This window comes from Notechis scutatus, chromosome 10, assembly GCF_049901735.1.
Source record: "Notechis scutatus isolate UNSWTSFEM ecotype Mainland chromosome 10, rNotScu1.2, whole genome shotgun sequence".
Classification (NCBI taxonomy): Eukaryota; Metazoa; Chordata; class Lepidosauria; order Squamata; family Elapidae; genus Notechis; species Notechis scutatus.
Window position 1 is genome coordinate 21,753,402 of NC_142018.1, and position 12,379 is coordinate 21,765,780.

Below are 12,379 nucleotides of genomic sequence, written 5' to 3' on the forward strand. Positions count from 1 at the left end.
TCCCCTCTCTGTCCCTCTCTCTATCATCTATCTATCTATCTGTATCCATCCATCCATCCATCTGTTTTTCTCTCTGTCTCTCTCTCTCTGTCCCTTTCTCTATCATCTATCTATCTGTCTCCATCCGTCTCTCTCTGTCCCCTCCCTCTCTATTATCTATCTATCTATCTATCTATCTATCTATCTATCTATCTATCTATCTATCTATCTATCTATCTATCTATCATCTATCTATCTATCTATCTATCTATCTATCTATCATCTCTCTCTCTCTCTATCTATCTATCTATCTATCTATCTATCTATCTATCTATCTATCTATCTATCTTCATATAAACAGTATATTGAAATATATATATTGATCTATTTTGATATAGTAAACCAGGATGGTCTGCAAATCTGGCTTAGTGTTGCATCCCTTTGTGTCCTGGGTGTCTTGCATCTCTCACGGGGTTTGCGGTGGTTCCTGCTCACAAGTGCTAATGGCCGAACTCAAAGTTGGGGGCTCAGTCGAAATGCAAAGCTTCTTGCCTCTTCCACGCCTACAATCTCCGGCCTTCCTTCTTCCCAAATAAGAACACAATCAAGACATCACATCCTTTTTATGGAAAAGGAAATCTCGAGCTGGAAGCTCTCCTGGGAGGAACAAGCCCAGCTGCTTAAGGCTCGTCATCCCTGGCCAGGTGTTTCGGGAGAGAGAAATCCCAGCGTTTCATGCCAAGTGGGACTTCCTGGCTGAACAGAACAAAACCTGGCTTTCCTCCCAAAGGGCAAATCTTGGCCTTTGTTTCCTCCGTCTCCATTTATGGTCCTTTCTCTCCTGTCCTCCAGCTTTCAGGCTGAGACCTTCCCAGGTGTGGGAGCTTTGCTATGTCTGAAAATTCACCTTAACCTTAACAGGTGGATGCTCCAAGCCAAAGATTTACCTGAGGAATCCTCCTGCCCTTCCTCAAAACGACCCCTGTCCTTCTCACCCTCTTTCCCTGCCTTTCTGAAGACCCCTCCCCAGGTGCAGATGGGGGAGAAGGGGAGAAAACTTCCTTTGCATCCCCCCCCAAAAAAAGAGAAGAACAAGCATGGAAGATCTGGGGCTTTGGGGCTTTCTTCTCCTTGTGTCCTGTTTGGTCATCCTAGGGCCCAGCAAGTCCCAACCTTGAAAGAAACACATCCAGAAGTGGGTTTCTCTGCAAGCCCCATCTCTACAATCCGGCCGACGTGTGCAGGAAGTCCTCAACTTATGTCCACGGGACCCAAATTTCCATTGCTAAGCGAGACAGTCGTTAAGTGAGCCACGTCGGATTTTACAGATGGTTTTTTTTTTTTGCCCAACGATTTCCTGGGGCCAAGCGTGGCCTTGAACTTGGTCGTCCCTGGTCTAGCACCTGATTGTCTTTGGGATGCTTTTTGGCGGTACGGATGGGTTCCTAAGAAGGCGCGGAACAAGTGTCCCTACGGCGGCTGGTTCCCAAATGAGCATTTTGCGAGCGCCTTGTCCTTCACCGTGGCCGGGGAGCGGTGTTTTTAAAGGAAGGGACAGAATGAAATTCTGAAGCAAGATCATCGCTAAGACGAGAATACAACGCCACCGTTGCTTCCCTTTTCATGCACCGCATAATGGGTCCATTACGTGCCGCCTCTGCCTGTTGGAAGGGCCTTTTCACCCAAAGCCCAGGCGTGGCTGTGCTATGCATCTCCCTCTTCTTTGTCTCCTCGCCTGGGAGAGAGAGAAAAAACACCACCTTGTTATTTGGGTTTTGAAATAACAGCCGCCGAGGAATGGCTAAGCCCCTTTCATTCAAGGAATCTCTATACACGATTTCACTGGTCAAAGTTTGTGTTGGCTGCAGCAACATCTCCGCGAAGGAGTTAGGTAAGAGTGAAAACCAAGATTGTGCCAGGCATAAAAAGGCTCCTTTTTTCTTCCTTTTTCTTTCCTTTTTCCAAAGGCCATTAAGAAATTCCAGATGACGAAGGGGGGACATTGAAATGAGCTGGGCTAATTTGGAGCATTCAAGGCGATGACAGTGAGAGGGGGCTTTCAAATGGACCCCGGAGAAATTCCCAGACTGAAAAACTGAAAGATTGCATTGGTTAAGGTGCATCTACTTTAAAAACAAAACAAAGAAACAAAAACCAAGGAAAGGAAGGATATTATTTGGAGACACACCGATGCGGAAGCCTTGAAAGAAATTGTTTCATATACTGTAGTAAGTCCCAAACAGATTTAATGCCCAGAGTGATTTTCTTCCTTTTCACTGGGGGTTTTCAAACGAAAGCTGGCAATATGGAATATGGTGGAATGACTCCTGTAGGGGGTTGGACTTGATGGCCTCTTAGGTCCCTTCTTCCAACACTGTGGTTCTAGGATGTGATCACAAGACACTCTTGACTTCCTGCCGTCAAAATGAAATCCTTGGAATTGTTATGCAGCTGTTCCTGGGTGTATTTCCCACCCCCCCTTTCCAGTTCTTTGTTCTTTTGTGTATTGTTTAGCCCTTGTCCCACCTGGATTTTAAGATTCCTTTGCAGCTTTAAAAGCTATTATTTGTTAATATTAACCTTGTTTATAAGAGGCTGGTTTTGTTCCAAACAGCGTACGTAGAACAAAGGATTATAAGGTTTTCGGTCTTTAGCGTCATGTCCTTAAAAATAAGAAGAAAGGAAACGTGGTGTGCAATTATAATGTGCCTAAAATAATGTTGAATTCAGTTGCACACCTTTTGCGCCATGCAATCTTTGTATTATGGAGATCTTAGGGAAGATTTATATTATATCTCAGCAGAGGAGAAGATTCCGAAGTCACTGTGGCTCTTCTGCCTTGTGGTTCCTAAGACCAATTATCTGTTTGCATAGAGTGATTTTAATCCTGTAACTCTCAGTTTAATTAGAAAGTGAGTCGTGCAGTTAAGCGGTGTCCTCCAGTCAGGCTGAGCTACGCTTCCTAACTTCTAGCTCATGAGCCGGGAGCGATGGGAGGTTTGGTCCAAACACCTGGATGGCCCTTGTTGGAAAAGCTGCCTTCCTTCTCTAAGACAGCCGTTGAGTTACACAGCACGCTCTCTTCAGGGTTAAACTCAAATTTAGATATCTGTAGGCTTGGCTTCAGCGCCTTTTGGGGGAGTGGCTCTGAAGATCAAGGCAAAGTGAATTTGTCCTTTTTTTTCCTCCCCTTTTCCATGGATTTTACTCCATCTTGTTTTTGCTCTCCTTCTTCAGCTTTTTAAAAAATTGCACAAAAACCAGGGCGTGCTTTGGCCTCGCCAGTGCCCATTTCCACCCCCTTGAACCTACCTAAAGTCAACAAGCCCATCTGGCCACGCAGAGGTATGTTTGCACCAGTGGTTGCATTCAAACATTTTTACTACTGGTTCTGTGGGCTTGGCTTGGTGGGTGTGATATGGCTTGGTGGGATGTGGCAGGGGAAGGACACCGTAAAACAGAGGTCTCCAAACTTGCTAACTTTAAGACTTGTGGACTTCAACTCCCAGAATTCTCCAGCCAGCGGTGCTTCTGGGAGAATTCTGGGAGTTGAAGTCCACAAGTCTTAAAGTTGCCAAGTTTGGGGACCCCTGCTGTAAAATCTCCATTCCCTCCCCACCCCCACTGACCTGCTTTCCAGCTCCGTTCTCCTGTGCAGGGCAACCACAGAAGATCCAGCTGATCAGCTGGGACTCAGGAGGCAGAGAATAGATGGGGCGGGGCCAGTCAGAGGCGGGATTTGCCAGTTCTCTGAACGACTCCAAATTTCTGCTACCGGTTCTCCAGAACTGGTCAGAACCAGCTGGATACCACCTCTGCTTTGCACCTGGGATTGTTTGCAAAAACAGCAGGGCCGAATTCTTGGGGGGTGGGGGTGGAAAGTCAGAAATGCAGGCGGATCTTCTCCTGGAAATAAGCAGGCGGCAGAACTTCAGGGTGGCTTTGCCAGGAACCGGCAGTGAGGAAGGGAGCAGGAGTGGGCGCCCGATGCCTCCCTTCACCATGGCAATCTCTCTGGCGGCTGTTCCTTCTCAGCAGGGTCTTGGACACAGAGCGAGTTGGGGGGAGGCGCCCAGCACAGCCTGTTCCCGCAGAAGAGAAGCTGAGTCTGTGTTGCAAAAAAAAAAGCAGAATTCCTGTGGCCAAAAGTTGGGGGCTGGCAGGGTTTCTCTGGTAGGCCACCAGCTTCTGAAGGCCAAGGAGGGATGCTCGAGATGAATGGATCGGTCTACTACTCAAAGGAAATTAATCATCCTTATTGTGCCTCTCCAGGGGCCCTTGCAAAACGGGAAGGGGGGCCCCTTCCTGTTTTCTACCACCGGCCAGTGGTGTGTTAACCAAGAGGCAGATTAAGCACTTGCTTAGGGCACCAGGCCCAAAGGGGGCACCACAAATATGGCTTCATTTGACCAGTATGTACAAAGGAGGTGGGCACCAAGATTTGTCAGTGCTGAGGGCACAGTTGGCCTTAATCCGCCACTGCCGCTGGCCTCCTTCATTCTGGATGAAATGGACTGTCGTGCCCCTGTCCGAGTCTGAATCCGAGGAGGAAGACAAACAGTTGACAGAGAGTGGGAGTGTGGCTCCGTTGGCTGTAGGAGAAGCTGAGGAAGGGCAAAGTCCAGCTGGGCAGAGCAGGGGAGAGGTACAACAAGAGAGAGGGAATTCAGAGGAAGACCCTGGCCCACCCCCTCTTCACCCTAGGGCATGCAGGGAAAAACAGAGAAGGGAGCAACATAGGTTGCATGGCTTACGGGGGAGGAAAGGGCCCTGATTCCCTTCATTAGGCACACCTTGGAAGGGAATTTAAAAGAACTGAATGGTGACTGCGGCAACTTCTGGGAGCAAATGTGACTTTATCCTGTGTTGTCGTTGCTTATCTGTGTTGCTGGCATCTTCCAACCCTGTGGAATTATTGCCGTGCCTTCATGTCTGGAATTCTTGCTCCTGCCCTGCCAAACTAATTACCTCACTTTGGCTTGATTGGACTTAAAGTTACAGTTTTTGTTGACCACGTTTTGGACTTGATTCTCTGCAGCCAAAGGCTGTTCCTGGGAGAGTTTTTCTCCAGCCAGAAGTAACCAGGACATTGGGGGCAAAGTTGGAGCTAATAAGGGGACTTCTACTGATTATCTGACTGTGTGGCCTTTATGCCATGCCCTTTTGGGTCATCACATGGAGCTGGAGTCACTCCTTGAATGGCCTTCTGCCTTTTCATCCACCATTGTGAAACTCTGGGCCGTCACTTGTGAACTGGTGTCCATCCATGCCTTGAGTTCCCGAGAGAGTTCCTGACACGAAAGTTCAACGCAAGTGGCTTGTTTGCCTCCATCTTGTAGGCTTTCCTGTGGGGAGGAACAGAAGCTGCTGGTCATCAGCCTACCTAGATGCATGGTTCTCGCTCAAGAGATGTTCATTGGTGGCCGCCTCTGTTTTTGTTCTGTGTCCTCCAATGATTGGCTACTGGCCAGCTGAGCACTACCTGGTTTCTTTGGAGGCCTCACGTTGTGGTTCACGAGCAGCCTGTGCAGACGGCAGTAGAATCGGACAGTGGGGAAGAACGGGGACCAGTCTGGGAGTCTGGTGAAGACTCGGACGAGGGTCTTGTATCCGATGCAGAGATGGGGCCAGGACCATCTGTGAGTTATGTGCTGACTCTGGAGCCTCCAGAATCTGACAGCAGCGAGGCAGAGGAACAAGGGGAGCCTGTTCCCAGTGCATGAACAAGGGGAGCCTGTTCCCAGCGCAGAGCTGCTAGAAGGCAAGAGCAGCTGAGACAAAAGGGGTGACTCGGAAGGTGATTGCCCCTTCCCTAAGGTATAAAGGAAAGGCAAAGGTAGAGAAACCTTTGCAGGAAGCAAAATCATTCACTGTTCGGATTAAACCTTAAAGCTCTGTGTGGATTTTGTACTTCGGTTGGTTTTTTAATAGTTCATTTGGCACTTTAGTTTCTGGCAGCCATTCAAAGGAGAGAAAGGTGGGTGCTTATCTCGAGGAACTGTTTGGGACTCATTACCGGCTGGGAATGAACATAATTCCCAGTGTTGAAATAAAACAAGAGTTGTTTGGATTAAGCGTGTGCTTAATTAAGGTCTCAGGAAGCCTTGGTCAGAACACCTCTGGTTCAGATGAAGGACCTCTTGATCCAAAAGGGACTTTGAAAGGCAGTGAATGGTGGATCTTTGCCGGATTGAAGAATCCCTTGGAGGAAGCAACTGTGACAGTTGCATTTCCAACATGGGAGTCTCATTCTCTGAATCTAAACCACCAGATCCCTGTTGGGTGCAGTTCCAATGGATGTTTGGCTCTCAAGTGTTGGACTTCCAGGAGCGTCCAGGAGCCAAGACAGCTCGGAAGGGCTTCTCTCAGACAAGCATCTGTGGAGGCATAACTCAAGCGGCCTTTTCCCCGGTGGAATGTGCTCCCCTCTTCTTTTGTTGACATGGAAATGGAAGAAAGCTTTACAGGTTTACAGCTTCAATAGCTCTCATTCCTCTTGCATGTCGGAGCAAGCACGGAAGACTTTGGGTGTGTGTCACGCTGCCGTACGAAAAAAGGGAAAGAAAAAAAACGCAGACGGGTATCTCAGCCACTCAACACTCCCTGGTGGCTTTTTACCACCCGCCCCATCCCCCCAAAAAAAGGAAACCCCCACCCCCAAATCTCCTCGAAGCCCCACCCTCCTCCTGCTTGGCAGGGGCAGAGGGAAAGGAAAACACCACCTGATCCGGGCCACCGAGGAGCAGAGCTAATGATTTACTCCTTGTGTCAGCCGATTCTCTAATCTGGAGCACAAAAGGCGGGGCTGGGAGCACGGATTTTTTTCCTCCCCCTGCTGCCCCATCTTTGGAAAGAGGCTCTTTCTCTTGGGACTAGCCTGGTTGGGCTTCAGGGTCCACGTTGACGTTGCCAGCAAGAGCTACAGAGGAGATCGGGTGGGGTTGATGGGTTAATAGCAGGAAGGATTCAACCAGGCTCTGTAGCAGGGGCCTTCAAACAGCTTGAAGGCTTGTGGACTTCAACCCCCAGAATTCCTCCTCCAGTCATGTTAGCTCAGGAATTCGGGGAGCTGAATTCCACAAGTCTTAAACTTGCCAAGTTTGAAGACCTTTGCTCTGTAGCAATGGGGGGAGCTGCTTGCCTCTTGAAAGGAGCTCCATGCACACCTGAGCAAAGGTGTGCCCTTGAAAAGGGCCCAAACTGGGTTGATTTCCCCTGGCTGAAAAGCAGAGTCCAGCAGAAAAGTTTGTCTTCTTCCCTTCTTCTCTCTCCATCCTGATCCTCATTGTCCACTGGAGCCTGTCTATAGAACCGAAGCCTCCGGGAATTTCAATCTGGTGATCTACACAGGTGTACAAAAAAGGGACGCGGTGGCTCAGTGGCTGAGCTTGTCGATCAGAAAGGTCGGCAGTTCGGTGGTTCGAATCCCTAGCGGTGCGTAACGGAGTGAGCTCCCGTTCCTTGTCCCAGCTTCTGCCAACCTAGCAGTTCGAAAGCATGTAAAAAATGTGAGTAGAAAAACAGGGACCCCTTTGGTGGGAAGGGAACAGCGTTCCTCCGTGCTTAGAATGTTAACACCCGGTTCTAGCGAATAGGTGCGAACGGGTAGAATCCCACCCTGACCACGAGGAGAATTTTTGAACCTCCCCCCTGTACCCTGTTTCGCTTCCACCTGTAACGAGACCCAATACGGTGGTATCACCTGCGAACTTAATGATCACAGTGGTCAGACGATACACAGTCCTGTCCATAAAGCAGAATTATCTCATCTGGTTGTGTTTCCTGAGTGGTCTATTGAGGAAGGCTTGGCTGGTAGTACTTTTCCAGACCAACCATTTTATTAAAAGGCCTCAAACGTTCATAAGCTCTATCACAGTGGTGGCTAAACTTTTTGGGTTCCTGTGCCAAAAATTGTGCACGTGCTTGCACGCTCGTGCTCGTGTGCCAGTACCCAGAAGGCAATGTGCACCCCCATGCCCCTATGCATGTGTGCGCAATCCCCCCACCCTCTGCCGCCCCCTCACAGCTGATTTTCAGCCAGTTTGAGGCCTTTTTCGGCCTCTCAAGGGCTTGAGGAAGAAGGCTTCTGCAAGCTTTGCAGGCCGAAAACTAGCCCCGTTTTGTCACTTCCTGTTTTTCCGAAAATACTGAAAGTGACGAAACGGGGCTAGTTTTCGGCCTACAAAACTCGCAGAAGTCTGCAGAAGCTTTCCTCAAACTCCTTTGGGAGCCCAAACAAGGCCTCAAATCAGCCGAAAATCAGCTGTGAGGTGCGCACATACGCAGTGAGGTAAGTTTGCCTGCAGCTCGCGTGCTGGCACAAATGGCTCTGCGTGCCACGCATGCCATAGGTTCGCCATCACGGCACTATCGCTTTCCTCCTTCGTTACCTTCTCTCTTTCTCCTTTCCTTCCTTCTAGAGCTTGCGTACGACCTGGACAGCGAAGGGACCCCTTCAAACAGGCAGTTCGTGAACCAACAGAGCAAAGAGGCAACGGGTCAAAACCTCAGCGCCAAGGACCCAGCGCTGAATTTTCCACTCGTGAGCGCCCTCCTAACATGGTGGCTTTTCCTGATGGCCAAATGACTTGAACTGACCCCTGGCCACAATCTGGCCATGATCCATGAAAATGCCCAACTGAATCTTTCTGGCCCTTCAGAAGCACTCGAGAAGAACAACTTCAGAAACGGGGCTTAATATTTTTCATTTTTAAAATTTAGAAAAACAAACAAACATTTCCTAAAGCAATTCATTTGAGGTCTGACCCCTCCCCCAAAGACCCCAGTGCTTGTATTTTGAAGAATTCTCATTCAGTTATTATGACAGGGTTAAAAAATAATACTCTGCTTGTATCACCTGTGGATTTTGTAAAAAAAAAAACAACAACACGTTTTCTCCCCCCTCCCCCACTGCTGTTTAGGATGACAAAAGCGCACAGCATCCTCAGTGGATCGGGATGAGCCAAGTTACTGGATGAAAGGCCATCGGACAACTTTTTAAAATACACTTTGGTTTGAGATAACAGACAGATAACAGATAATCAGAGTTGGAAGGGACCTTGTAGGTCATCTAGTCCAACCCCCTGCCCAAGCTGGAGACCCTACACCATTTCTAACAGATGGCACTCCAGTCTCTTCTTGAAAGTCTCAAGTGATGAAGATCACACAACTTCCAAGGGCAACTTCTGTTCCATGGGTTGATTGTTTCTCACTGTCAGAAAATTCCTCCTTATTTCTAAGTTGACTCTCTCCTTGTTCAGTTTCCATCTGTTATTCCTTGTCTGGCCTTTGGAGGCTTTGGAAAATAGCTTGACCCCTTCCTCCTCTCTGGGGCAGCCCCTCAAATATTGGAAGATGCTCTCCTGTCTCCCCTGGTCCTTCTCTTCACTAAGACTGGCCAGGCCCAGTTCCTGCAACCGTTCGTTGTATGTTTTAGCCTCCAGTCCCCTAATCATCCTGGTTGCTCTTCTCTGCACTTTTTCTAGAGTCTCAACGTCTTTTTTATAGTGTGGTGACCAAAACTGGATGCAGTACTCTAGGTGTGGCCTTACTAAGGCTTGATAGAGTGGTATTAGTACTTCCCTTGATCTTGATTGTATCCCTCTGTTAATGCAATTTAAATCAAAGCCCAACCCAAAGTGGGACCAGGAGAACAGTTCCAGAACAGAAAACGGTTCTGCGGCTTGCAAATTTTTGCTCTGCGATCTGCATTTAGCCATTTCATTGGCGGCAAACTCGACTTGAAGGTGCCCGTTTGACTGGACTTAACACTGGATTCTTGTTCTGAATGAGCTGCGTATTTATTTATTTTTAAAGGCCAGCCAATTTTAGACAGGCTCTCCACGGCAGAAGCGCCCATCGCTTTTTAAACAGGACTTATGCGATTTCCCCCGGAGTGGCCGATGTGAACACGGCAGAGAATGTGCTGCTCCAGAGCGACCGTCCAGCTTCAGAAGATGCTCAGATGTTTTCCAAGAAGTCCGCAGGATCCAGCGTGCTTTTCTAATTTTTATTTTGTTTTGTCTTTTTTTAAAAAACGATCCTGTATCACTTTACCTGTTCATATAGATTGGGTTCTGAGCCTGCCTGCTGAGCATGGAAAAACGGGGATCTCCCCTTTGGCTGCTCTGGAGAAGTTTTCCCTTTCTTTTTTAGACTCTTAATTTGCATCAAAAATATGAAGAGCTGGGAACAGGGAAGACTGTTTTCTCTTCTTCTTCTTTTAAAAATAAATAGGTTCTACCATCATCAGTCGGAGGCTGTGGATCACATGCTTGGCTATCTTGCATTTGTAAGTGTGTGTGTGTGTGTGTTTGCACATCTACCTCTGCCTATGAGAGGAAGAAATGGCTTTTTTTGAAATGTATGGAATAAGTGCAGCACTATCACCATGAGTTTTCTTTTCTTTTCTTTCTTTCTTTCTTTCTTTCTTTCTTTCTTTCTTTCTTTCTTTCTTTCTTTCTTTCTTTCTTTCTTCCTTCCTTCCTTCCTTCCTTCCTTCCTTCCTTCCTTCCTTCCTTCCTTCTTTCTTTCTTTCTTTCTTTCTTTCTTTCTTTCTTTCTTTCTTTCTTTCTTTCTTTCTTTCTTTCTTCTTTCTTTCTTTCTTTCTTTCTTTCTTTCTTTCTTTCTTCCTTCCTTCCTTCCTTCCTTCCTTCCTTCCTTCCTTCCTTCCTTCCTTCCTTCCTTCCTTCCTCCTTCCTCCTTTCCTTTCCTTTCCTTTCCTTTTCCTTTCCTTTCCTTTCCTTTCCTTTCCTTTCCTTTCCTTTCCTTTCCTTTCCTTTCCTTTCCTTTCCTTTCCTTTCCTTTTTTCAGATTATGTTCTGCATTTTGCATCCTGTTTAGAAGTCTATCCACATTGGCTGATATTTGAGCTGATCCTGTAGATGTTTATTTTAGATTTTATTCCGGCTTTCCTATGAAGAAGAAGGAGAAGAAGAAGAAGAAAGAGGAGGAGGAGGAGGAGGAAGAAAAATAAAAAAGAAAAAAGAAAGAAAGAAAGAAAGAAAGAAAGAAAGAAAGAAAGAAAGAAAGAAAGAAAGAAAGAAAGAAGGAAAAGGAAGGAAGGAAAAGGAAGGAAGAAAGAAAGAAAGAGAAAGAAAGAAAGAAAGAAAGAAAGAAAGAAAGAGAAAGAAAGAAAGAAAGAAAGAAAGAAAGAAAGAAAGAAAGAAAGAAAGAAAGAAAGAAAAATTTCAAATGGGAACAAATGTCAGCAGAGGCAGACATCTTGGGGTGATGCCATCCAGCTAGTTGGAAGACATTCGGTGCAATTCTGTTTTTCCTTCCTTTATGCGTCTTTTTGGGGGTATTTGGGAAGAAGCCTTGGTGGGAAGGCAGGGAAAGTCTCAGCTATTGAACTCAAAGGGCATTGAGGGATGAGGGAAAACTGGGCTTTCCAGACAGCAGACGTGGGGATGCGACAGTTTAGGCAGTTTCAGAAGGGAACAACCCAAGGAAAATCCAGGAAGTCCCCAACTTACGACCATAATGGAGCCCCAAATTTCAGTTGCTAAGTGAGATACTTATTAAGTGAGTTTTGCTCCATTTTGTGACTTTTCTTGCCACAGTTATTAAGTGAATCACTGCAGGTTAAGTTAGTAACATGGTTGTGAAGTAAACTCCTCCTCCTCTTCTTCTTCTTTTTCTCCTCTTCCTCCTCCTCCCCTTCTTCCCCCCTCCTCCTTTCCTCCTCCTTCCCCCTCCTCCTCCTCCTGCCATATCCATCAACAGACGTCGGCCATCATGTTTGCGATCCTATGTTGATCAACAGCCACATGAAAGTGCTATTGAATTTTGTCCAAACTAGTCCCTTAAATTTTGCAGCCATGATGGATCTTCTTCTTCTTCTGCCTGGACCTTCGTTTGCCTTCAATCTTTCCTTGGAGAGGATTAAGTGAAGGATGCGGCTTATCCCCTCCTCCTCTCTGATTTTGTCAACCCAGCTTATCCGTAACAGCCTCCTGTAAATCCACATTTCAAATGCTGCTTCTGGTCTCTTCAAGGGTCTTTCTGTCCAGAGACCAAATCTCCCCTCCGTAGAGCGGGATAGAAAAGATGCAGCATCTGACAAGTCTGGTTTTTCAATCTCGGGTTTATATCACGACTGCAGAAGACCCTTTGACTGAACAGACTCCTCCTGTTGCCTAGACTTCTGTTTCCTTGTAGCCTTTTCCACAGCTGGTTGGTTCCCCTCCGCACTTTCTGGTTTTCCACCTTGAGCTGACATCTCCACCGCCTTCCTCAAAGCCACCGGACCCAAAATGCAAGCTATGAAGAGCAGCCCATCTGGATGGGATCCAGGCTAGCAGCAAATGTGTCGCCTCATCTGTTGGCCTTGATGCATGTCTACTTTTGATCCTGTGTTTGTGTGTGTGTGTGTGTGTGTGTGTGTCCTTGGGGAGTG

General features: G+C 47.2%; 1 protein-coding gene across 1 annotated transcript in view; it reads left to right on the top strand.

The window, feature by feature from the left end:
* The window catches only part of GPC3 (glypican 3), an 87,527-nt gene extending 77,277 nt beyond the window's left edge, over positions 1 to 10,250 (top strand). The window contains exon 8 of the mRNA XM_087971912.1: positions 8,400 to 10,250. Within this exon, the coding sequence (XP_087828038.1) occupies positions 8,400 to 8,566 (167 nt within the window). The 3' untranslated portion in view covers positions 8,567 to 10,250. The remainder of the gene's footprint in view (positions 1 to 8,399) is intronic.
* Positions 10,251 to 12,379: the final 2,129 nt, after the last annotated feature.